Source organism: Poecilia latipinna, unplaced genomic scaffold (assembly GCF_001443285.1).
Source record: "Poecilia latipinna isolate Pla-1442-1.1 unplaced genomic scaffold, P_latipinna-1.0 Scaffold125, whole genome shotgun sequence".
NCBI lineage: Eukaryota > Metazoa > Chordata > Actinopteri > Cyprinodontiformes > Poeciliidae > Poecilia > Poecilia latipinna.
In genome coordinates this window covers 231,203-256,083 of record NW_015112741.1, presented here as the reverse complement: position 1 = coordinate 256,083, position 24,881 = coordinate 231,203, and the positions used below count along the sequence as shown (strand labels likewise).

Genomic DNA, 24,881 nt, shown 5'->3' with positions numbered 1-24,881 from the left:
TATATTAATGGTGAGACAAAATTTAGGATCCAGTTGCAGAATTATATCATCTCCACCCTATTTCACTCAAGCTTCATTTTACTTATCACCTAAAAGGTTATAGGCACTAAAACCGAGACCAAGAAGATTCACGATTTGCTTAGAATAGGACAAACTTCACACATTGGAGAAGAATAATTTGAATAAATGTAAAACTTTCACTTTATGTTATCTTTTGTGAAGGCAGGAGAGAAAAAAACAGGAGAAAAAAAAGAATGAATAAACAGTTACATCTGATAGAATAACCTGCATTACTGTAGCCGTGCTACGGCGTGGGCTATCTTGTATTACCATTTTTACATTATTCTCTTAGCACCATTATAATGCATTAGCACTTCAGCAAACTCTGTCTCTTGAAATTCATCGCTGCCTCCGGCAAAACTGCACGGCAAAACTGCACGGCTTTTCTTCAGAGCAGTATTCTCTTTTTTAGCTTCAGAGTCATGTCTGAAACAGAGAACAACAAATTCTGCAGATGGAAGCATTGCTAGTCAGTATGCTGCAAAACACTGGATGAGTAATGATGGTTTATATGAGCAAGAGGAGAGTTTGCAAGTTGAAGAACATGAATCTCTGCACAGGTATCCACTGGAGAGAAAATAGCGGTCGGGTCACATGGAAACAGAGAGCGCTGTTAAATCCTTGACCGTTACTACATGAGGTGATGCTGATAGAAAGCTGTACTTTTTACAGCTTAAATTGCTTTTTTCTTTCCACAGAAAATGATCTATCAAATGAAGGTGCAACTAGTTGAAATTATATCTGATAAAAAAAAAACATATTTGTAAGAAAAGCAACTTACATTTATTCACCATCATTTTATGTCAGCTAATTTATATGTTAATTAAATCATATAAAAACACCCACAAGGTTGAATTGCCTCTTTTCTGATTTGAAATTAAAGTATGCGTCTTTGTATTTATTCCCCACAGCTCAGTAAGAATGGATCTCTTAACACAATTTACAAAAAAAAAAAGACTCACATAGATTCTCTTTAGAAAGCTGATTCTATAGGACAAAATAAATCCCTTCCCAAAGAACAACCCTCCACATTTGTCTAAAGCTTAATTTAGTCCCACATGTGCTTCTGTCAGCACAGAACAGGCCAATGATCCTATATCCAGAGCTAAAATAGAACAGCTTAGATAAATGCTTGGATCCATATATTATTATGGTCCAATAAAGAAACAAAAATTTAATCTAAGTGAACATTTGTGGCAAGTTGATAGTTCAAGAATGGCCAGTTCATGGAGGGTCTCTAATAATTGCTGTTAATGAATGGTGTTGATCCAGTTTGACTAAGCTTGATCCATTTTCTGGATGTTCAAAATTGATAGAGACATGCATCAAAATAATTGCATCTGCTCTTGCAGCGAAAGGCAGCTCTACAAAGTACTGAATACAAATGCAGGTCACTCTTTTCAAAGTTTCATCTGTGAAAAAAAAACACAACAAAAAACCAATCAAGTCCATGTTACTTTATCATCCCATAACACATTTCTGTACTGTTTCCAGAAGTCGATGTTTGTAGGGTGACAAAATTTGAAAGGGCTCAAGAGGTATGAATATAAGACACTACGGCTATAAATAGAAAGAGACCCGTGAATCAAGATGTTAAGGGGTGAAAAAGAGGCAGAGTGATGAAGAGATTTAAAAAAGGCTCTGATAGACGTCGACTCCAGTGATTCAGTCAGTCAACGCCCACAGAACATGCCCATTCTCACGAAAACAACGATTCTGACTCAGCTCACCAAGAGCGCAACATGACATTTCACTGTAAACTCTGGTCCGTCTTAGAACTCCTACACAAACACAACAAACTAATAAAAAAATAAATAAATATTGATCATACTACAAGGAAACTGATATAATGATGTTCTGTGAGAACTTGTTAAATGCTCCTGGCCAGTAGGTTGTCTCGATGGCATTTAAACCCGATTCCTGGGATGAAGCGAACATACTTTATGTCCCCCGAAATCCATTTGAGGGAAATTAGGCCAAAACATAATGACACTTTCTGTGGATACAGAGGGACACACCGAGAAAAAAACAAAACAAATTATAATTACAAAATATTACATATTTTTAGGAACTACTGTGAACAAATAATCAGTGAAAACTGTGATCCCATAATCACATTAGTGATAAAAATCCCTTTACCTTCTCATTATACATCAGCCTCTTTTCTCTCCTCAAGTGTCTTTCAGAACAAGCATCAAAGATGATGGGAAAATAAAGAAGCCATTTCCCCTCTAAGCACGCAGCTCTACAAAATCCTCACCTAACCCGTACCCCCATATAACCTTCCAATACCCAGAGTACAAGAAATGCACACAGTCTATAAATCTGTTCATCCCACTTAGGAACTAGATACTAAAATCTACTTATTTGGTTTCTCCTGTATGGCAAATACTTTAAGATAAGAGCAAACAGAAATGAGGCATCCAAGATGAAAGGTCCTTGATGTCTAGCCGGGGTGGAATGAGTAAGTTCTTTGTGATTCAGAAATAGCGGATCATCTTAAAACATCACTAATTAACCAAGAAGAAAAAATAAATAATCTCATAGAAAATGGGCAGAAGAGAGGGGCTCAATAAATAAACAGAGAAATTTATTGTTTGTATGTAAAGTGATTATACGAGAAGAGCATAGAAATAAACAAGAATTGTGTGGGGTTTTATAGTTCATAGATATTTTTTTCTCTTTAGCATGGGGTCTGGAATGTACTTTTGCAACGTGGGTGAAGAAACCTCAGCATGCCAGATAATCTTATTCAATAAGATTGTAGCATTATTATAACTTTTCTTTAACTCTACAGTGAACTTTAAGACTAAAATAACTCTGCAGTGATCAATTGGAAATAAATTTAAGAATTTGACAGAAGAAAAAAAATCACTTTTTGTCAAATCTTGGGTAAATACCTTAACACTTAAGAGGAAAAGAGAACGTTTTACGACTGACACACATTTCTTCATGTCCAATCTGTCATTAGTCATTATGGAAACTGCTTGGAAAGGGATCAGGAGATTAAAACACCCAAGAATAACCTTCACATAATAAATAAGATAATCTGAGCAAAAATACATTTTTCAAGGCTGTTTGTCGGAAAATCCTCTTTAGCTGAGGTAGGTAGAGGAGGGAATGCTGCATCCTTTCTTATTCTTAAAACGCAGAAGTCTGTTCACTGGTGTATGTAGCACTCAGGCAGCTCCGCAGAGACGCATGCAAATGAACTTAAGTCTCGAGAAGAGCAACAAGGGAGGTGGAAGCCAAACAGCAACTGAGTACTGAGCACAAATATGTGAAAAGTTTAGCTTTGGGAGCATTTTGATATTCAAGTGAATTTAATAACATGCCACTGAGAGAACCGCTTCTCCCTCAGCATCTTCACCTATCCTGGCAATTGTGTTTCTGTAGTGTTTCGAAAAACTGTGACACATCAATTTTAATTAATTAGAATCGCCTAAAAAACAACAGAGAGAGAGGTTAAAGTGCTCTGAATAAAATTTAACCATGTTTACTCCCAACAAACCTAAAATTCTTCCTTCCAACTCTGAACAACACAATTATCTGTGTCTTTGTTTTGTAAGCACAGTCGTGAAGAGTTAGTGAGTCAGGTACGCTCCAGTTAAGCTCGCAAGAACGTCAAGAGGTTACACTTCAGCAATGCGCAGAACAATGGAGCAGAACAGCCTGGAGGTTTTCGTACTACACTCTCTGATGTTCAACTTTTCATGTTCAGCAAGTGTGGTAAAGAAACCTCTCATTGTTTAAATTGATGGCTTTATCACAAGCAATACCAGAGGATCTCAATAAATTAGACTGTTATGGGAAAATAACTTACGTGATTTACATAATTTAATCCAGAACATGAAATTTAGAACACCTATGAAGCCTTTCAAGACATTGTTCATATTTTTTTATGGATATGGCATTAATTATTGGGTCTGTGTGGTGTGGTATGGTGGCAATCAACCTGAGGCTCAGCTGAGGGGAAGCTTTATTAATGACCTTCAGCTGGTCTGCAATGTTGGGTCTGGTGTCTCTTATCCTCCTTTTGCCTAAATCAGGTAATGGCACTTCTGACAGTGTGGGCAGCTGCCAAAAACCCAATGGAATATGAATGAGCATCTCCATGAACCATGCTTGCACAGAAGAAGCATGAAGTGTTTTAAAATTTTCTGGTAGATAATTTTGACTTGATAACATGCAGTGGACCAACATGAGGTGATGACATGGCAACCCAAATCACCATTGACTGTGGAAACTTTACACTGTATCTGAAATTCTGTGCCTCTCCGCTCTTCCTCCAGATGCTGGGAGCTTGATTTCAAAATTAACTTTTATTTGAAAAGACCACTGAACAAAAGTAGCAGTCATGTTTCTCTTTATCCCTGGTGAGATGCTTTCAAAATGGTTTCCAGTTCAGAAATTGCCAAAAACCAGGACTGCAACAGTGGTAGTCCATGTTTGTGTGTGTTTACTCCTAAAGCACTACCTTCAGCTACAATCCATTCCCCTCAAAACATCCCCAAACTCTTGGCTGTGTATCTTTTTTTTAATTTTTTTCATCCTTCCACTCAATTTTCCATTATTGTGTTTGTCTACAGTTCTCTTAGCAGACAGTGTGCAGGGTATCAATGAAAGTTTGCTGGAAAACTGTTGAATTGTCTCCAGTTTTGATGGTGTAGCGCATATCAATTTTGTATTAAGAGTGCCTTTTTTTCCATCTTTTGCACATTTTTATTTTTATAAGGGAGAGATTTTTGGGTTTTTGTAGCTGTAAGCCAAAAGCATCCAAATATTTCAGACATATCACTCTGTGTGTAACAATCCCATTAAAATAACAGTTCCACCGTTTGAACTGAATTACTGAAATGAATTATGAATGAACTTCTTCTTAATTGATATGCACCTGTGCTGCTGGGTGTGCATATAAGACAGATTACTGCAGACACTTCCACACAGAGCATTCACTGTGCAACTACCTAGAAAAAAAAAAAGTATTGTGGCATGAGCAAAACTTACATTGCCTTGGTTGATGAAACCATGCTCCCTGGCGATGCGGTCAGCCTCCCCAGGGCCCCCATTGATCTGGACAGCCCATGTGTTGGTGAAAATCTCGGCAGCATCAATCCACTTCAGCTCGGCTGTCAGAAGGACAAGACCTGTCCACACAATCGGCAGAGCCACCCGGGCATCCATTAAAAGGAGAACTCTTCACAGGGTGGTCTGTGTGTTGGTCTGAAGCTGCTTCCCAGGCAGAGTTGGGCTGCTCTACCTTACAGCAGCAAAGTAGAGCAGTGGCCTAGAGATGAGAGGACAGAGCAGGCTATAAATAAAAACATGGCCTTCCAAACTGGGTCAGTCTTGGGCAGTAATATAATCCTGCAGATAACAATCAGAGTCAAGCAAAGACTAACTGGGGATCACCCACACATCTTATTATTCACCTTAAGAAACTTCCTGTCCACTGTAAGACTATGAGAAAGAAAGACTTTCATAAATATGCAAAATATTAATATTAGATCAGAACAGAAAAGGAATCTGCCGCAACCAAAAATTATTTCTCTATTTTGCTTTATGTTCCAGAGACATGAAATGGTAATGTATGGTAATCATATACAGTAAGCATCCTGCTGCAGTACAGCAGCAGCGCCAAGCAAACTCATACTGCTAATGGCAAAAAAAAAAAAAAAAGACAAAGAACTTCCAGGCGAAAATGTATTTAAATATTCACTCAGACACTGTTCTTCACGTTTGAATATTCAGGAATATTGCTTATTAGGTTTGGTAAGGTCATGTTCAACATTTTCTAACCGAACAGTAAAATAAAATGTCAGATTTAAAAAAAAAGAATCACTATTTGAGCAGAAGTTCCAACAAAAAGATGTTCGGCTTTGACTACTCTGCTGTCATTTGATTTGCTGTTCTCTGAGTCAGATAAAAGAAGTCCTTAAAGAGACTTTGGGGTTAAGTTGGGGAAATTCCTGTAGAAAAAAGAGGTTGTGGATATCTGCAAAACAAATTATGTCAATGTTAAAAAATGAGCGACAGTGCAAAACATTCCTGATGCCATCAAAAAGCATCATTATGCCAGCAAATTGGTCAAGCTGCAGGCCTGCAGCACTTCCACAACACATTGGATAATTAGTTATTTATTTTTCACAAACATGCAGGACTGACCTACACCCACAGTAACTGCTCTCGTCCAGGTGCCTTGTAAATATCCTTGACAGACTGACAGCTACACACTCAGATGAACATCCTGTGCATGAATTTGTTTATTTAAGTACCTCTTGTTAAGTCTGCCTAGGCTGAATGCCTGTAAATATGTGTCTCTCTTACAAGTACAATCTTAATTGCTAATGTAGTAACTCATGGTTAGTTAACTGGCTATCAATATGTCTGAAAGTTTTTTTTTTCTTTTTATTCAAAATAATCATTACATGCCTGAAACCTAGAGTTTGGAAGTAGCTCTTGGCAAGAGTCCTTTCTACAAGGATAAGTTGTTTACTTTCTTCTGCATAGAGCCTAAAAAACACATTTTCCACAGTTGTTTTCCGATTTGTTGACCAGACCATCACAAAAGCCAACCGGATGAGTGGTGCAGTAAGCTGTATTTATTTGAAATAACATGTTTTTGAATGCATAATATGTTTTACTAATTGTTGACTGTTTGTGAGAGCTTCCATTTGATTTCACTCTACATCTCCAATGTGCTCAGCATTTCCAGATGGAAGGGCGGATGCTTCTTTCCTACATTATGAATTCTTGATTTCTGTGAGCAGATGAGGAAAGAAGTGTTTGTCTTTCAGCTCTTGTGAGAGATAAACTTTACCCTCACTCTTAAGTCATCTTGAGCTCATCAGCTGGCTGTGCAGGGAGGAAAATATTGTCTTCCACTATGAAAAAAACAAAACAAAAACAAAAAAATCAGAAAAAAACAATATTTGAGCCGTTTATGCATTTGAGGCATCAAAGGACATGTCATGCAAAACTGCTAGGATGATTCACATCTACAGGGAGAAAAACAACTGTCTCAAATGTACTACTACTAGTATTATTATTACTACTACTTCTACTAGTACTACTACTACTAATAATAATAATAATAATAATAAATGTTATTTAAAAACAATAAATGATTGTAATAAAATATACACCTGTGTGAGTTAAGAAGAATAGGCTAATCTAAAAAAAAAAGAGTTTTCAGATCAGATTAAAGTTGACCAATTCCTAAGAAAGTTGCTATAGCCTTTTTGCAGAGGCAAATATGACCATTCACAAGTTGGCACCAGCTTGTTCAAGCTCAAATACTTCTCCTCAGGGAGAATAAAAAAAAGTTTAACTAATTCATATCTCAGCAGTTTAATTAGACTGAGCTAGTAACTACACAGTCATTTGGGTTTTCCTTGTCTTCCACCATTATGCATCTGTTCGAAAAATCACAGTTTCTTTAGATTGCCTTCTGGCTCCCTGTTTTTTTGCTGACTCTTTGTTATGTACCACGATGCAGAGAAAAGAGCAGGATATGTGTTTTTTTTGGTGGGAGCGTGAAATAAAGTAAACACAAATCAATACGCCAAGTTGTGCTTTTTCTCTCTTTGTTTTGTTTTTTACTTATGTGTATCAAAGGACCTGCAAAAAACACAAAATATTTTATTTAATGTTTCAGACATTTAATGTATATATTATTATCATATATTAAATGGTAATGTATAATAATAATAATATACACCATACCAAGCAAAGAGTTCCAAGCAAATTCATGATACTAATGGCAAAAGGAAGACAAAGGACTTCCAGATAGAAGTGCACCGATGTATCGACACTGAAATTAAACAGTAAATTCATGTAGCACTATCTGATCATTTTAGATGTCAGTACTGCTGGAAGTAGAAAAACAATCGTATACAGTACTCTCCATACTTTTGCCACCCTGGAAATAAAGACCTGTAAAAAGCCTTAAAACAAATTAATTTTTCTGATTGGTCTTTGTTTTACTTATTTAATTTTCTAATTTATTCAATGTTTTCTCTTTGGGTTTATTTCGAATGCAAAGGACACAAAGACTCAAAAGAAAGGGTAATAGAGAAAAAAGAAAAGAATGGAAAAGTTGTGGGGTAAAAAGTAAAAGACAGAGATAGGAACAGAAGAGGAGAAGATGGGTAGAGGGAGAACACAAAAAAACACAAGGAGTCTGGTTGTACACCTTGGAAGGGAAAAATAATGAACCTGAGAAACCGGGGCGACAAACATGTATACACATATGATAATAACAATGTCACTGTAAAGCACACAGTAATAATTAAAACAAGATGTATTAAGTGGCAATTGAGTATTTGAACACCTTAATTTATACCCGAGTGAACATCATTGTCTGTTTCATACAGCTTAACACCCATCTGTCTTTCTCTCGTCTTTCCTGTTTAGTTGAGTGGCAAAGCTCATTATTAATAAGGGAAATAAGAAGTCATAAATGGTAAATGGCTTGTACTTGTGTAGTGCTTTATCAATTCCAGTGGACCGCAAAGTGCTTCACACAACATTCAGTCATTCACCTATTCATGCACACATTCACACGTTCATAGATAAATCCAAAACATTGTAAAAAAAAAAATAATAATAAATAAAATGTCTTGGTTACCTTCTTTTAGCAAGAACTACTGGATAGTTTGAAGAAAGCTATTTTCTAGGGAAGGGTTTTTTCCTCCCCTAGAAAAAAACTTTAAATTTAAAGTTAGGGATTGTCTACATTTTTCATATATAGAAATACATTGGTTGGATTAAGACTGAGTCAAATCCTACAAGTAATGTACACAATCTACGGAAGAATTTTAATTTAGATTTGAGTGAGAAAAATGTTATTACTTTTGAAAAAAGTTGATGAGAATTTATATCAAGCAAACAGTCAGACTTTGCTGGGGATTTCTTATGAGTAGTAATGTGCCTTGGTTCAAGGTTTATCAGGTTTCTTTTGAAACAGCTCCTTTTACTTCAGCATTGTCACAAAATGAACAAAGACATATCACAGTGAGCAGTGATTTATTCATGTTTCATTTTATTATCTGGAACAGCTTTTATTTGTATTTATTTTTGTCAATATTCATTTCAGATATCCATCCATCCATCTATCCATTTGGAGGAAACACATCTTAGCTGCATGTATTCAGGATCTCATTTTTCGGCTCAGTAAATGATCTAGTAAATTTAATATTTTGCCAAATGGCTCAGCTCTTCCTTAACCTTGACATTTTGAGTAGTAAATGTTGGTATGTTGGTATTACTGCACACAAAGCTACAAGCCGCCTATCCATCTCTCACTTCGCCTTAACAAGAACAAGACAATCAAATGTCTCTCCACGAATAAGAGACGGGCCCCCCAACCTGAAGGGAATGGGTCCATCCTTTTCCAGTTAAGAACTGTGGCTTCAGACACAGAGCATTCACATTACTCCCAGTATTGTATACAAGAGGTGTTTCATCCAATGATGCAGCCCAAAAATGTATTTCACTGAGTTCCACCAGACTAGCTGTGGAACCGCACATCTGCTGAGCTTGTCAGACAAACTGCTTCTCGGTCCAATGCTCCAAAGAATGCTGTAGGTGGCTTAATTCAGAAATGCCATTGTGATGACATGCTGAAGATGATGTCTGAAAGAAAATGAGCAAAACAAAGACAGAGACAGAGACCCAATTTCAAACGGTTAATTGCAAAGTCAAACTTCTTTTAAGTCACGTTTGATAGATATACAGCACCTTTACAACAACTGAAAATAACAGAACATAGTGGTATAAAATGGCACTATGTGTACAGAAAATACATAATACTGACCCTTTAACTACCTAAGGGTTCTCTGCCATAGTACTAAACTGCATCCTCCACTGTTGCTTTTAGAAAATGTTGGGCATAGAGGGCATAATTATAAGAATATTGCCTCGCAATAAGGTGAACAATGTCGCTTCATTAAGCTGCCCTTGTTAACTGCTGCAGCTGATCAGTATATATAGGTTCCTTTTAACAATGAATATACCCTCTCCTCCCATTTCCTAAGACAATTATACCACTTTCCGGAGAATATACGGATCCACAGTCTTAAAAGAGGAGTAAGTCACAGACTGCATCTGTGGGTTTACAGACACATTTGGAAGTGGGGGTGTAATTTAAGTGCATCAGGAGAGGTGCTGGAAACATAACTAGAGGCTGTCACTCTTCCTCTGGAGTAATTCTTCTGAGCTCATTAGATGGTGTGTTGGAGCCACGCAAACAGCGGTCTGCTGACACTGAATAGAGGGAGAAACACATAGACGGAGAGGAAAAGATGAGCATCTCTCCCCTCAAACTGCATTGTGGAGTATAACGAGCATATTAAAACAAAACAGTTAAAATTCAATCTCTCAAAACACTGTCATGAGAAGAGGTAACAAGAGGCCGCTTGCTCCTACAATATACATCAAAGACCTAAAAATGAGATGAAACTTCAACCTTCAAACCGCAGGAGAGCTAAAGCGTTTCAAACAGAACTCCAGTGGAAACAGTAAATCAGTTGCACAACCTCTGTCAGGAGCAGTGCAATGCAGGAGTCAATTTGGCTGTGAAAATGCAGGAGTAGAATAAGTGACCTGCTGTATGCTAAATAACTGGAGAGCTTTGAATTAATAATTCAGAGCCTAGTGTTTTAAACTGCTGACAGACTTGCGAGTGGGAGTTACACTATAGTGATAAGTGTATAATTTGATTGGAGGACAAGAAGCAACAACTGCTAATTCCAATCAAAACACTCTTAAACTCATCATAGGGATTTCTCGTTGCTTCTTCAGTTTCAACAGCCAAGGGGGCTGAGGAACACAGTGGAGCCCCCGAATGGCAACAGAGAGGAGCAGGAATGGCTCAGGCATGCACGGCACACAGTTCAGCAATTAGTATTTTGTTAACCTCATTAACCCCAAGGCCACAGTCCCTACAGAGTAAAGATATGCAGATTCAAGATTTGTCTGAAGCTAGGCTCCACTTTAATTCATTCAAAAAGTTTGGAAGGATTATCGACCAAATTTTATGTTGTAGTCCCTGAGCCATTTAAAAAGTGATCACAACAAATTCAGTGATCCAAGTTACAAAGTTTACATATGCATTATATTCAATAGACTCCTAATACACGAAGTGATAAATTGTGAAGAATAACTTACAGTTAATAAAAACCAACCTTTCAGTTCTCAGCAATTTACATGAGACCAGTTCAAAGAGAACGTTTCATACAGAGATGCTATATGATGGCCTTCAACACGATCGGAACGATGAGTGCTGACTTGACATTTGTCTACCAGACAGTCATTGACACCCTTCACAAGGAGCATAAACCATAAAAGGTCATTGCTAAGGAAGGTGGCCGCACAAGAGGAACATGAGAGACCCAACGACACAGACAAGCTGAACATTTCTATGAAAGCAAGCTGGATTTCCTAAGCATCTCAGCAAAGCGACATACTGATCACGTCCTGCTACATTCAACTGATGCAGCAATTCACACAAAAAGAGCCCCAACCTAGTATGAGTTAAAATACCGGCCTGGCACCCACAAAATATTCAGTAGGATAACATTTCTGTTAAAATATCTGTGATTATTGATAATGTCCATATTATTATTTTGGGGTTTTCATTACTTGTAAGCTGTAATGGTCAAAATAAACAAGCAGTAAATGCTTAAAATGTGTGTGAGCATGCATTCAATCTATAAAGTGTGTTTCATTTCTCAAGTTGAAATCAGTAAATGTTTCATGGTATTCAAATTAATTGAGATCCATCTTTCTTTACTACTGTTGCCTTGTTACCTTGTGTTAGACCAGTGTTCGTCTCTAAATTACTCTTGGATGGTTGAACAAAATTGCGCCTGGAGGTTTTGAGTTTTTTTTTTTAATTTACAGCAATGGTTTTAGGCAAAATCAAGACATCTGTTTGTGTGGTCTCGTGATAGTGTCACCTTTTTATTTTTGGACAATCCTTTTATTAGATGTCCTAAACAGTTTGAATAGGGTTTCTCCAGATATTGTAACATTATCCCAATTGTCTACAGGGCAAACCTGATACTTCATGTAGAATATTTGTTCGGTTTTGACATCTTTTTTTTTTTTTTTTCTGAACTGAAGTGGATTCTTTGCTAACCTAAAAGTTCCTCGTGTCTGAGAAAATGGCAATATGGCATATATATATAACATTGGCAAATGATAACATGGATGAATCATGGATGAAGAGCCAGTTCTAGCACCTGCTGGATTTTTTGAACACACTAAAGCTTTTTTTTCTTTTCTTTCTTTCTTATTTATTTATTTTTTTTACAGAAGTTAAACCCACCCCCTCCTTCAAGTGCTTGATGCTTCAATGAAAGGCTGTTTTGGGCAAAATCCTACTTGTGGCAATATGCTTGTAAGAAAAGGCTTTTTGATGCAAAGCAATGATGACAGCACATGTTCCCTTAGCAGTAACTATAGTTGACAAAAGAAGAATGATTTCAAGCACCACTTTCTTTTAAAGCTTTTAAAGCTTTCAGCTCTTCAAATGTAGTCAGAGTGACAAGAGCTACCCTGAACTCATTAGCACTGAGCTAACAATTATAGAAAAAGGTTGAAGACCTGAAACTGTGTAAACGTGTAACACAGTGTAGGTGATTCATTTTGTTAACTGTAATTAATTTCAAAATAGCATACGTGTAATCTGATCATGTTTCATAGCAACGTACAATCACTACATACATCTACAATGAAAAAGCCCTAAAGTTTGTGGAAAAACCTTTGACCGTGACGGCTCCTTGTGATCTGCTAAATATTGTTTTAGTAATGATGCATAGTTAAGATATGGATTTAAAATTACGTTAACAAATAAATTATCTAAAAAGATGATGAATCAATGTAAATGAGCACCGATTTCGAAAAAAAAAAAAAACAAACTACATTTATTTACAATTTGTTTTAAATCTAATGTCAAAAAATACAAATATAAGCAGCTTTAACATTAAAGATATTTCTCAGGTCACAAAATATAGCAACCCTTTTTTTTTATTTATTCATATACCAATTTACTAATTCTTCATCCATGTTTACACCTTTATAGTATTAACAGCTGCTGTCATTTTGCAAAACAATGTACCAGACAGTGTCTTGAGCTGCTGTTTTTCCAATAAGCTATTTTTACTGACAGTTATTTTCTTCTATTTTTACTGTGCTCTCTGTCCCTAGGCTTCGTTCTCAGCGTCACAATTTAGGTTTCGTTTATACTGTTATATCTTCGTTCTAATTTCTTCACCAAGTTTTTCTCTCCTATTTTCAAAGATTTGATGGAGATAAAGGTACAAAAGCCACAAGAAAAAACACAGATAAATGTGTTGTATAAAAAACCTTTTAACACATTTAGATGGAGACTTAATTATTAATTGCTTTCTCCTGACAGATTTACAGCAGCATCAAGTCAGTAAATGATACGTTCCATATCAAAGTATCAGTTATTTACTTGTTTCTTGCAAAAACTGGAGAAGCTTTGGAAAAAAAGCACTGATTGTGAAACTCCCTTAGTCAGACCCAATCCAGATTTCCAGGCATTAAAGCACACCTAACCACCAAACATTGATACAATTTCACAGTATCGCTGATGTACATTTTCTTGGAATCCTGCGCTGGTTTTACACCAGATGGCATGACACACACACACACGCACGCACGCACGCACACATCTTCCAAAAACATCCACTTTTCACTTGTTCCTAGAATATTTTCCCTGAGGAACATCAAGAGAGCTTCTGCATGAGGTGGCAGGCCTTTGTGTTGTTTTTGCCTTAAATGTTTCCCAAGCGTGGCATATTTTCCCAGCATCAATCAAGATCACAAACATTAACTGAGGCATGTTCAAATCTACAATGCTTTAGCAACTTTTTTCTGGGTACTTTAATGATTTCCTAGATGATTCATCAATGAACACAGAGTCATGGCTACATCTGGGGAGGTTCTCCACTCTTTCAAGGTTTCTCCTTTATTGATTATGGTTCTTGCTGTGGTTAAGCAGCTTTGTGACGCTTTCCAGAGTAATATGTCAAAAAAAGATTTTTCTTCATCCTTCTTTTTATGTTTTAATCTTGGCAAGAAGTGTTGCTTTTTGAGATGTTTTTGACCTACTTCATGTTGAATTAGAAGTTATATTTAGTTGATTGGAAATCAAGCCAAAAAAATTGGTTAATCACTGTTAATTAATAAATTACAAAGAGAGCAATTATTTTTTTGCCACATAGGGTCAGGATTGTTTGGATAGCTTTTTCCCCTTAATAAATGAAATCCTCATTTGAAAACTGCCTTTTGTATTTATTCTGTCTGACATATTTTGATGATCCAAAACTATCAATTTTGACCAGAAAAAGAATAAACAGAAGAAATCTAGAGGGGTTTGGCGGGGTATTTTTCCCACAGTGTTATGCTTGGCATATTTTCTAGTCTTTTGTTTTGCATCGCATCCAAGAAGAAATGTGCTGCTATGTCACTTCATCCATATGCACCTTCATCTATTGAATTAATGTAATTAAATTAAAATTTGGATTTTCTCATTTTTCACTGAGACACATGCAGTTACAATAATAATAATAAAAAAAATCTTCTTAATGCTTTCTTTTTTTCTTCTTCTCTTCAAATAATTACAGAGGAGGTTGTAATGACAAATTCAGTATGCATAATAAAAAATGAGGAGGAAATTATATAAAATTATTGCAAAGCTAAAACAGTAACAGCAACAGTTAACCTCAGAAAACATAGATAACTACCTGAAACAAGTGCAGGTTTTTTTTTTGTTTTTTTTTTACCCTCTGAATTCGATTTTCCTCATGCACAAGAAAAATGCTTAACCCCCAGTTGCTCATTATATTGTTCCCATGAGCCCACGTAAAAGGTACATATCCCACATAGGGCAAGTACATTCAGTTAACTTTGTCTGCATTAGTGTTAGCCAAGAGAGATGTGATTTCAAAGCCTTCATGTGGATGCACAGACGATTTGCATTGGTAATGATGAGCACACGGAACTGTGACAGACCATATGCAGCACTCCAGCTCTATTTCAGGGAGCCCTTCAGCCAAATCAACACCCACCATGTGCTCTGGGCTGCCCCCATTGCTGGAAACCAAGGCTCGGCAAGCAAGCGGCAGCATTTGTGAAATGCCACTGACAGCCAAGCTCCCTCTCCTGGGAGGGAAAGCTGATCAAAGTTCGGAGTGTGGTCGGAGAGAAGCAGCACTGAGGCATGTCATGCTCGGTCACGACAGCCGTGCACAGCTGGATGGGAGCAGTGTGTGCACCGCGAAGTCAGAAACTAGATCCATTCTTACTCCCACAACCTGCCGGCTGCAGAGATGGAGTAGCCTGATGAAGTGCTGTGTGGGGCGACAGCAGCGTATCCTGGAGAAGCAATCAATTGTGTAAATAATTCTCCATAGAGGGATCCAACCCCAATTTTAAACAGCTATGTGAATCTGAGCAATGCTTCCCAGGTTGAACCTCCATTCATCCATGTCACCCTTTGCCCTAGTTATAGATGAGTTATACCATGGAGCAGTTTGTTTTCACACATCATCCTCCTACACTGCATCTCCATTTAGTGTCTCTTACAAAAGTTTCAGAAGCCAGAGAATTATCAGTACAGTTTAACCCTTTGTGCTGATGGAACATAGAGGTTTCAGAGCTGAGGACTACAAAAAAAAAAACATAACTGCAATCCCTGTTAATACCTTTGATCCTGGGTACAATGTAGGCTGAACAAAGATGTTGAAAATAAATAAATAAGAGCTTTACAGAGTAACTTTGATTCGGTGTGTAATCCGTCCTAGAATAATGCTCGGAGCCATGCTGGTGCTGGTGACCTTGATTTTCTCTCTCTGCTGATATCTCAGTGGAAATTAAAATAACAATAATGTTTTCCTCAGGGCACGATTGGATGTATACTAAATCATTCCAGGATTTAGTAGTCGTCGTCCCCCCCACCCCACTTGTTTGTTCAAACAGAGCATGCAGAGATTATATCCGAGTAGGCACAAATATAGTATTTAATGACAGTATGAAGAGGAATAGTGCATAGCCAGGTCTAAACAATTCCAGCTTTGCCTGAGGAGCAGCACTAAATGAGATTTATCACAGCAATTCACACCTTACTCTGACAGAAAGAGCTACTTGATGCAGGTTATAGCTGTAAGGCTTAAGGAAAAAGAAAAAAAATCGAAAAATTAAGAAAACTCGAGTGTGTGGTCACTGCATGTGCATGTTTTGGCAATTGCATGTTCTCATCAGAAACCAGTGATGATCTTTTTCTTCTCTACTGATCAAAGGTGTTGTGCCATGACTTTTTAAATCACAAAATGTAGATGAAAAAGAATGGAAAGGCTAGACAAATCTAAAATTGTATCATTTTGAATGATGAAAAATATATCTATAAAAAATGAAATTCATTTTTTTAAATCATCTAGTTCTGATGATAATAGAAAAACATTGTAATTTGAGATGTTTTTCCTCTTTTTACTGATCAAAATTGAAAGTAATTATCTACTTTGATTTAGTAAAACTAAATCAATTTATTGTTGAAATTAATAAAATAAAATTACAAGGAAATAATAATAACAGAAAAAAAAGAAAAAGAAAAAAAACAAGAAGCTGTTATTTTTTCCCCCTAAAAAAAAAACAGGCACCAAATTCTAACTTGAATACTGTGAAAGTGGGTGGCATTGTTTTTTTTTCTCATGTATGGAGGGTGACATCACGGGATGAATATATAAAAAAAAAATGTGAGCTGAGGTGTAGAGGTTTTTCTTCGTCAGTGATTTCATGCTTTTATAATTTTAAATGTAAAAAAAGAAAATTAAATTACTACTGAACCACATCAGTTTAAGTCTCACAAAAAAAAAGAAAGTCAAGTAACAACTTGGTTATGTTTGGATTTCATAACCGGTTTCTGATGAAAACTTTAGCTACCAAAACAAGCAGGCACAAGGTATACAAGAGAAAGAGAAAGGAGGGAAACAGAGTAAAAGTTTAAAGTACAGATCAAATGAAGACAATTTTAATGATAAAAGGAATTTCTTACCAACTGTAAACTTCATGGAAAAGGCATCACAAATCAAAGATCAAAGCTGGAAAGGTGCTACTCTACTGGTAATAAAGTCCACCTATGCAGCATTTAACAAGACTGTAGTACCGGGTGTCTTAGACTGGGAAAATTCACCTGACTGGGAGGACTGGTGAAGACTGCTGGCAGAGATCGTGCAACGCTTTCTGCAAATATTTCCATTGTGTTCCCACCCACTCTGCTTCAATTCTCCTCCCTGCGTATGACACACCGCACTCGTGGACATCACAAAAAACTACAAGAAAATACAAAAAGTCAAAACAATTACCTCAGAAAGTCAGAAAACAGCCATAAGGACCGAGCCGTCATGCTCCCCTCATCTTCCTTTTCCTCTCTTCCTCCTCGCTCCAAGCGGAGACTCCCCTCTCGCTTCCTTTCTTTCGTGCGTTAACTACCCAACTTTACATTCATTCCCTTCACTTGCTTCAGGAAAAAAAAAAAAAAAAAATATATGCTATCCGCACGCACCCATTTTCCTCCAAGGAGTCATCAATTAAACTCTCCCTTCTTGCTTGTCATTCGCAAACAACTTAACAACACCATGATTGTATATTTCAACAATAAACTTCAACCGTCGCTTTACATTTTTTTAAGGTTTCCTGCAACCCAATAAGTTGTTTTTGCTGGGTGTGTTAAGCGAGTATCAATAATATCAAACAAAATTGCGGACGAAATAGGACTCCGTGCCGATACAATGTAGCGGTTCACCATTGGATGGAGATGACAACAAACTGCCACAAACCTCCTTTCTCACGGAAATACGTCACATTTCGAGGCAAGTGGATTATTTGGTACGCTTGGTTTGTCTCACCTTACTCGCTCAGAGGGGCGGTTAAAAGATTTTTCGCCATAAAATCACATTGTTTTCCTTATAGTACTTTGGATGCCTTGTTAGATGAATTGCCCACCAGAACAGATACGGCAGTGGGTCTACCATATTGTGTGTGGCAAGTTTGCCTTACAAGCTGCTGCAAGTTTGATTGACAATTTAGTTTTCCGTGCACTCATGATAGGCTAAACACTAAAACAATATGTGGTAAAAAAACAAAAAAACAAAAAAAACAAACAAAAAAAAAAAACAGAAAAACATTTTATTTTATTTTTTTTAGATAACAAGCCTTAAAAAGACTCTTGAAACTAAATTGAGTTGTACAGTTTGAATGTTTCAATAAAATTGTAACTCACAACATGAGGGCGAAGTTGACGTTCTATCCAGACTCATGCTTTCTCTTCCCTTTTTGTGCCAACGGTAGTTATAAACTGACTTTTGCTGCTACTGCTAACAACTCATGATTTTAAGCAGGTGAGGAAAAACAATTACAAATAAATATAGTAAAACACAACAATACCACTGTGTAATCCAGGCAGATAAGATTTTAAAACATGTTTTGATTTGGCTGTTTTTGTTTAATCCTTTTAAATAATTTCCGTGCGACGCCCATGATAAAAACACACGCACTCCTTCGAAGGGCAACAGATTTAGACGCTGTGTGCTACTGTCATCTTGTGGTTGAATATTAAAACTACACTGGAAGAGCATCACATCGTACAGTAGAGGGGGCCACAACTCATCGCTTTCAGTGTCTAGCTCGAGGTGCTGTGTGTGTGTGTGCGCGTGTGCGTGTATGTGTGCGTGTGTCTACCCCTTTACAGCCTGGTACGAATGAAACACAGGCTGCTTTCAGTAGCCCCTGGCAGTTAACACGAGCCAAAGTTATCCCGGAATAAGGACAGCACGCATGTGCCGTCAACCCGGATGCAGATATCTCTGTGTCTGTGTTGTCAAATTCTGCAACATTGTTACAGAGTTAGTGACAAATGTGCATTCTAACACGCGCTGAACAAAGCCGTGCCATTCCGAACCGACGGAAATCGGGTCAATGAGCCGTGACGTAACACCAGATTGACAGCACTACAACAATATGTTATCGAAGAGCTGCACTTTTAATTTGAGGTGAGAGAGCAAAAGTGGTTACTGTGTAGGCACACACGGTGGGAATAACCAACTTTACCAATGATACCGTAATATATCAGTGATTCCCGGCGCTGTTAAAAGTTAAAACAGGAACATCTCCTGTGTTGCAGAATACGTCCCAATATAACTTAGCATTATGGACTTCCGCGCCAGGAGGTACGAAAGAGGCAGCAACTGGACCGATCCAGAGATCGTGGAGCTGCTGCAACTCTGGTCCGACGAGTCCGTGCAGATCGAGCTGGAGAGCTCCCTGCGCAACCAGCGCGTGTTTGACCGCATCGCACACGTCTTGCGCGAAAAGGGCATCTACCGCTCGGGCGACCAATGCAGGGAGAAGATTAAGAAGATGAAGCTGGAGTATAGGCGTATCAAAGACAACCACAAGATGAGGACTTGGAAGTTCTATGACGTGATGGACAGAGTGCTGGCGAGCCGTCCGGCGGTCAGCTACTCCTCTTTGGGGGGAGCCGTGGTAGCTCAGCAGGTGTTCCAGGGCTCATGCGGGTCTGAGGCATATCTGCAGGGAGTTCCAGTTGGCTCGTTTGGCCCTTCATCCTCAGGAGGATTTTTGTTCGGCCAGCCACCTAAAGCTGATGATCCCCTGGACATAAAGTGTGAGGATGCTGAGGGGAACATCCTGAATTCAGGGGTGCCACCTGAGATGTACTATGGCTCAGGGGATGACCAGGAGACAGATGGGCAGTCTCCACTGGACGCAGAGGACACATTGGGTCAACCTGACACCTCACCTAATACAAGAATCTCACCCTCAGGCAAATAAAACCAATATTATCCCCACTGTTAAAAATAAGCATGTTACAGATGTGGACCAATATGTTAGCATCTCTTGTAAAGCTATGTAAAACGCCTTAAAATAAATGTATCTCTTATTGAAGTAGCATGCTCTCACACAAACATTTAAAGCATCTATAGTGTTATGAACAAAGACTTTGGTAAAAGTCATTTAAATTCTAAACTAAATATATGTTTTTCTCAACCTTGGTGGCAGAAAGTGTCAACAAGTGTTTGTGATATCTGGTAACGTCACCGAGTCAAGCATGGTTAGCTTGTTTAAGATCATAATCATTTTTAAAGTTAAGCCCAGACTCTGGCTGTGCCACTCGAAAACCTTCGTTTTCATCTTTTTGAGCTAGTGGGGTTTGGATAACTCACCTGCTGCATACACTATCTCGACCATGCTTGATTGTCAGTATGAATTAATTTTCAATAATGTTGTGTTGGTTTTATAAAAAGAACTATCTTTTATAAAACTTTTATCAGAAATGTCTATCTTATCTTATTGGTTCACATAATATTTTCCGACAGTCTTTTTGATCGGTATCATAATTCTTTTGGCAAACTGGATTTTGTGTTCTTTTCAACAATGATTTTTTTTTACCTCAAAACCTTCCTCTGGATACCTTTGCTCTTTCTTATTGTTGAAACATGAACACTGACCTTAACTGAGGCAAATGACGCCTGCTTTAAATGTTCTGGGTTCATTTGCGACCTCCTTAATGAGTCATTGATGCCACTCCTACAGGGTTCACCACTGCTCTGTGTGTTCTTTTGTTGTGCATATCTTCTGAAATATTGACTAAAGATTAGAAGTTCACAGAAACTTTGACTTAAAACAGTTAAATATTACTCTACTAGTTGAAATAGATTTTTATTGATACCATTTTTGTTCTTCACTGAATAAATGTTCTCAAGTGAAAGGATTTAAACAGACAGAAATCTGTGTGAGATTCTGCCACTGCAATAACATGTTCATTTGTTGTTGTTTTTTTAGTTTTTGTACATATATTTTTTTCACGTATGTGCTACAAAGTAATCTTATATGTTTATATTTTCAGGTTTTAGGGACATGGATGCCTCTGCTACATCTGCCACTCACATTGGTCCTGTGATGCAAGAGACATCTGAGCAGCCCAGCGATGAGGCTCCTCGCGGGTCAACTTCTGTGAAACAAAGGAAGCGTAGGCGGGGTGGCAGGGCGTCATGTGGCAGGTCAGGCGTCAGGGAGAGCCTTGACAAAGCTCTGGTCAGCTTCCTAAGCTGGCAGCAGTCTGCAGAGGAGCGTCTTCTCTCCCTGGAAGAGACCCGGCTGGAGAGAGAGTTCCAGGCTGAGGAACGCAGGGAGCAGAGGGAGGACAGAAGGGCAGAAAAGGAGCGGCAGCACGAGCTCCACCTGTTCACTATGCTGACAGGGGCGCTCTTCGCCACCCGACAGGGGGCCCCAGCCGCCACGCCGTCCGACAGTCCCATCTCACCTCTGGCTCATCTGTCAACTCCTCCGCTGGCCACTGCCGGCCCCGCTGTCTCGTCATCTTTATCTCAGCCCCCTCCAGAAGCTCCCACAGCGCAGCCTGTCGCCACTCAGGAGACCAAAAAGTCCCATCCCATATCTGTCAAGACCTGTCAAGTGTCACAGGGTGTTTTGGCAACAATGAGAGGTGCAGAGGCTCCCGGCCGCAGCGTGTACCTGTCCAGCCGAGGTAACAGCATCCGACAGCATCAAGGCATTCTCCAGGAGGGCTTTATCCAGTATGCAATGGACAAACATCACCAAACAGACAATCCTGATGTAAGTAAGCATTGAGCTACAAAGAAAAAGCAGAACCATAAATAATGCTTATGCTGTTGTTTTCTTTTTTCCAGGGTATTGTCAACTTGGGAACCAGTGAGAACAAACTATGCTATGATCTTCTTCATAAAAGAGTAAAATACACAATATTGTCACTTACATAATGACACAATGCCAGAACTGTAAGGGGAGTTGCAGAGGAGGGAATTTTGTACAAAGGAAATTCACAAAGAGAATCTGGCATGTTTAATGGTAGGAATGAGGGCATATTTCTGAACAGAAGGAGAAAACATGAAATGATGTCACATTTAAGCTAAGATGAACATTGAACAACTTGTTTCATGGATTTTTAGCTTCAAAGCTTTTTTTTGACATAGTCCACTTTGCCTTATTTTTTTTAAAAGACTATTTTCCTTCACATGAGAACCACTGAAGCTTCTCCAAAACAAAAATAAATAAATAATATAGTTTAAGCCAAGTGTCTGCTTAAATAATAAACAAGTTGGGACTTGTTGAATTGTACAAATGATTACATCATCTTAGACTAAATATTTAAGTTCCACCACACATGCCTCATACAGCAATGTGATTATCAGTAACTTTAAATAATTTCCAATTATTCCAACTACTTCTACCGATGTTTCAATGTGTTACAGCTAACCAAGCCTGACATGTTGCACGTTGAGCCATCCCTGTTGCAGTATGCAGACTGGACTGGGCACGCTTTGTAAGACATTTCACAACACTTTTGTTCTCATTTTTAAATTAACATCTTATTAAACTTTTACCTTAATAACACCAGAAAACTTTATTTTACAGTAATCTTTCAATTCTGCCCTCCTTTATTTAGCCTCAGAGAAGAAGTTGCAAAGTTCCTGTCTCACCACTGCTGCTCTCCCAAGCCACTAAGAGCTGATAATGTGAGTAAAGCATCAGGGTTTTTGTTAAAGTTTGATATCAGGCATTTATAACCTGAGTAAGTAGATATGAAGAAGTACCGTATTTTCCGCACTATAAGGCGCACCTTCAATGAATAGCCTATTTTAAAACTTTTTCATATATAAGGCACATAGAACAGACGCTACAGTAGAGGCTGGAGTTACGTTATGCATCCACTAGATGGAGCTGCATTAAATGGAATGTCAACAAAACAGTCCCACTGCGGTCGGCCAGGAGAGCCTTCCGCGACTGGGCCGGGGCGTGGCCGGACGATGGCCATCCTTCTCCGTTCGCGCACAGAATGTTCGTGGAGAACGTGGTGCTAAATGACCTGCAGACGACCTGATTCTAGACGGTCGGTAGGTAGATAGGTCAGTCAAACTTTATTAATAGATTTACAAACCAGCGTTCTAACAACTATCCCAGCATGCACCGCGCGCTTCTTCTTCTACGGGCGAAAATGAAGTCGGCGGCTGCTTACCGTAGTTGCTAGACCTGTTGCGGCTCAATATTGGTCCACATATAAGGGGCACCAGATTAAAAGGCGCACTGTCGGCTTTTGAGGAAATTGAAGGTTTTTAGGTGCGCCTCATAGTGCGGAGAATACGGTAGTCTCTAAAAGATTATTTATTTTACAGAGGGAATAAATGTAGTCAAAACAACCTGGCACTTTGTAAAAAAAAAGTAGCCACCTTACTTGCACAATCACAAATTAACTGTGAACAACAATAAATTCAGTATCAATAGTCACCCCCAGGTAGAATCAGGAATCACTTAAGCAGTCCTTGACTGACAACATGAAGTACAAGATCTAAAAAAGCAACACATCATGACCATCATACACAGAAGTTCGTGAAGAGATGAGAAACAAAGTCATAAATGTGTATCAGTCTGTAAAGGGTTACGAAGCAAATGAGGGTTGTTATCCACAATGCATAAAACATGGCACAGCGGCGAACCTTTCAGGGGATAATTTAAGTAACAATAATCTAATTTAACAAAGTGACTGGTCAAAACAGCATCACTGAACGAGTTCCAAGTTCTTATTCTTATTGCTGTCCAATAAGAACACATAAGGCACGTCTGACATTTGCCAAAAAGATGTCTTATTTATCACCACAACCCTATGGAAAAATATTCTTTGTACTAGCGAGCCAAAGGTGAAGGTTTTCCAAGGTGTGCATTGCATCTTGTATAAACTAATGCTGTAGACACACATGGTAGTGGCAGTATGATGTGTGTAAATTGTCTAAACGGTCTTTGTGTGCCACAGCATTAAGCCCAACTCTGTAATACATCCCCATGTCTTGATCAGACCCCGATGCCTAATTTTACTCTTGACACACTACACCCTGGCAGGTACCATTCGTCTTCACATTACTGCATTCAACACTTCATATCTGATGATGTAGTTTGGCAACTTTTCTTCCCCAAATCAAAATTTATTCCATTAAGCTAATCCTGAGTTAATCTGAAACCTGAAGTCCATACAAAGTTTGAGATCTCTTCCTACTTTTGTAGCAGACAGTCAGCAGTTTGAGCCTGTGATACCTCTACTTTGGCCTTCTACTCTGTTGCTGAGTTGCTGTTGCCCCCAATTACATCATATTTGGCATAATACCACTAAGATATTTGGTGACCAAAACATTTCAAGAATTGACATTTCAAAGAATTGACATTTCAAGATGTCCCCACGTTTGGCTTAAGATTGCTTTGTTATGCAGAGGAATTCTCTGTTGACTCAGTGACAACAAAGCGTTAACGGTTCAATAACTTGGAAAACCCCTCTTAACAGCAATACACTGAAGAGTGTATTACTAAATTTAGTCTTGTGAATTTCAATAATCTTTTTTAGTGTTTCAGTTCATTGACAAATAATGTACACACTTCTGCTTAAGTGGTACTACAGCATTTTTATCCAGTTGATATCTGAACCTTTACTGGTCCGTAATGCGACTTTTTTTCAGTCATTTCATTAAAGATGCACTGTGTTTTGGATCAGAACTGTTAAAATCCCAATTTGAGTTTGATCCTTCGAATTTTCGCACAGATGGTCCCATGTTTGACTTAAGATTACTTTGTTATGCAGAGGAATTATCTGTTGTCTCAGTGACAACAAAGCACAGAGATTATTCACTTGCCAAATAAAAAAAATAAAAAAACATCTACTCATTTGTATTCATTTGTATAGTGTC

At 38.2% G+C, this 24,881-nt stretch overlaps 2 protein-coding genes across 5 annotated transcripts in view; one reads left to right on the top strand and one right to left on the bottom strand.

Annotated features, from left to right (window-relative positions):
- Nucleotides 1-17,917, bottom strand: part of furinb (furin (paired basic amino acid cleaving enzyme) b) — a 150,540-nt gene extending 132,623 nt beyond the window's left edge. Inside the window, exons 1-3 of one of the 3 annotated variants that reach the window (XM_015028462.1) lie at nt 17,454-17,917; nt 17,144-17,381; nt 5,068-5,347 (exon numbers count right to left, since the gene is read on the bottom strand). In XM_015028462.1, coding sequence (XP_014883948.1) covers nt 5,068-5,244 — 177 coding nt within the window. In that variant the 5' untranslated portion in view covers nt 5,245-5,347; nt 17,144-17,381; nt 17,454-17,917. The remainder of the gene's footprint in view (nt 1-5,067; nt 5,348-17,143; nt 17,382-17,453) is intronic. The other 2 variants (XM_015028463.1, XM_015028461.1) reach the window with 2 other exon arrangements.
- Nucleotides 17,918-18,842: 925 nt separating this feature from the next.
- Nucleotides 18,843-24,881, top strand: part of accs (1-aminocyclopropane-1-carboxylate synthase homolog (Arabidopsis)(non-functional)) — a 15,603-nt gene continuing 9,564 nt past the window's right edge. The window contains exons 1-6 of one of the 2 annotated variants that reach the window (XM_015028458.1): nt 18,843-19,139; nt 19,271-19,933; nt 21,017-21,747; nt 21,822-21,881; nt 22,404-22,474; nt 22,598-22,667. In XM_015028458.1, the coding sequence (XP_014883944.1) occupies nt 19,297-19,933; nt 21,017-21,747; nt 21,822-21,881; nt 22,404-22,474; nt 22,598-22,667 (1,569 nt within the window). In that variant the 5' untranslated portion in view covers nt 18,843-19,139; nt 19,271-19,296. Of the gene's footprint in view, nt 19,934-21,016; nt 21,748-21,821; nt 21,882-22,403; nt 22,475-22,597; nt 22,668-24,881 lie in introns of both variants that reach the window. The other variant, XM_015028457.1, reaches the window with a different exon arrangement.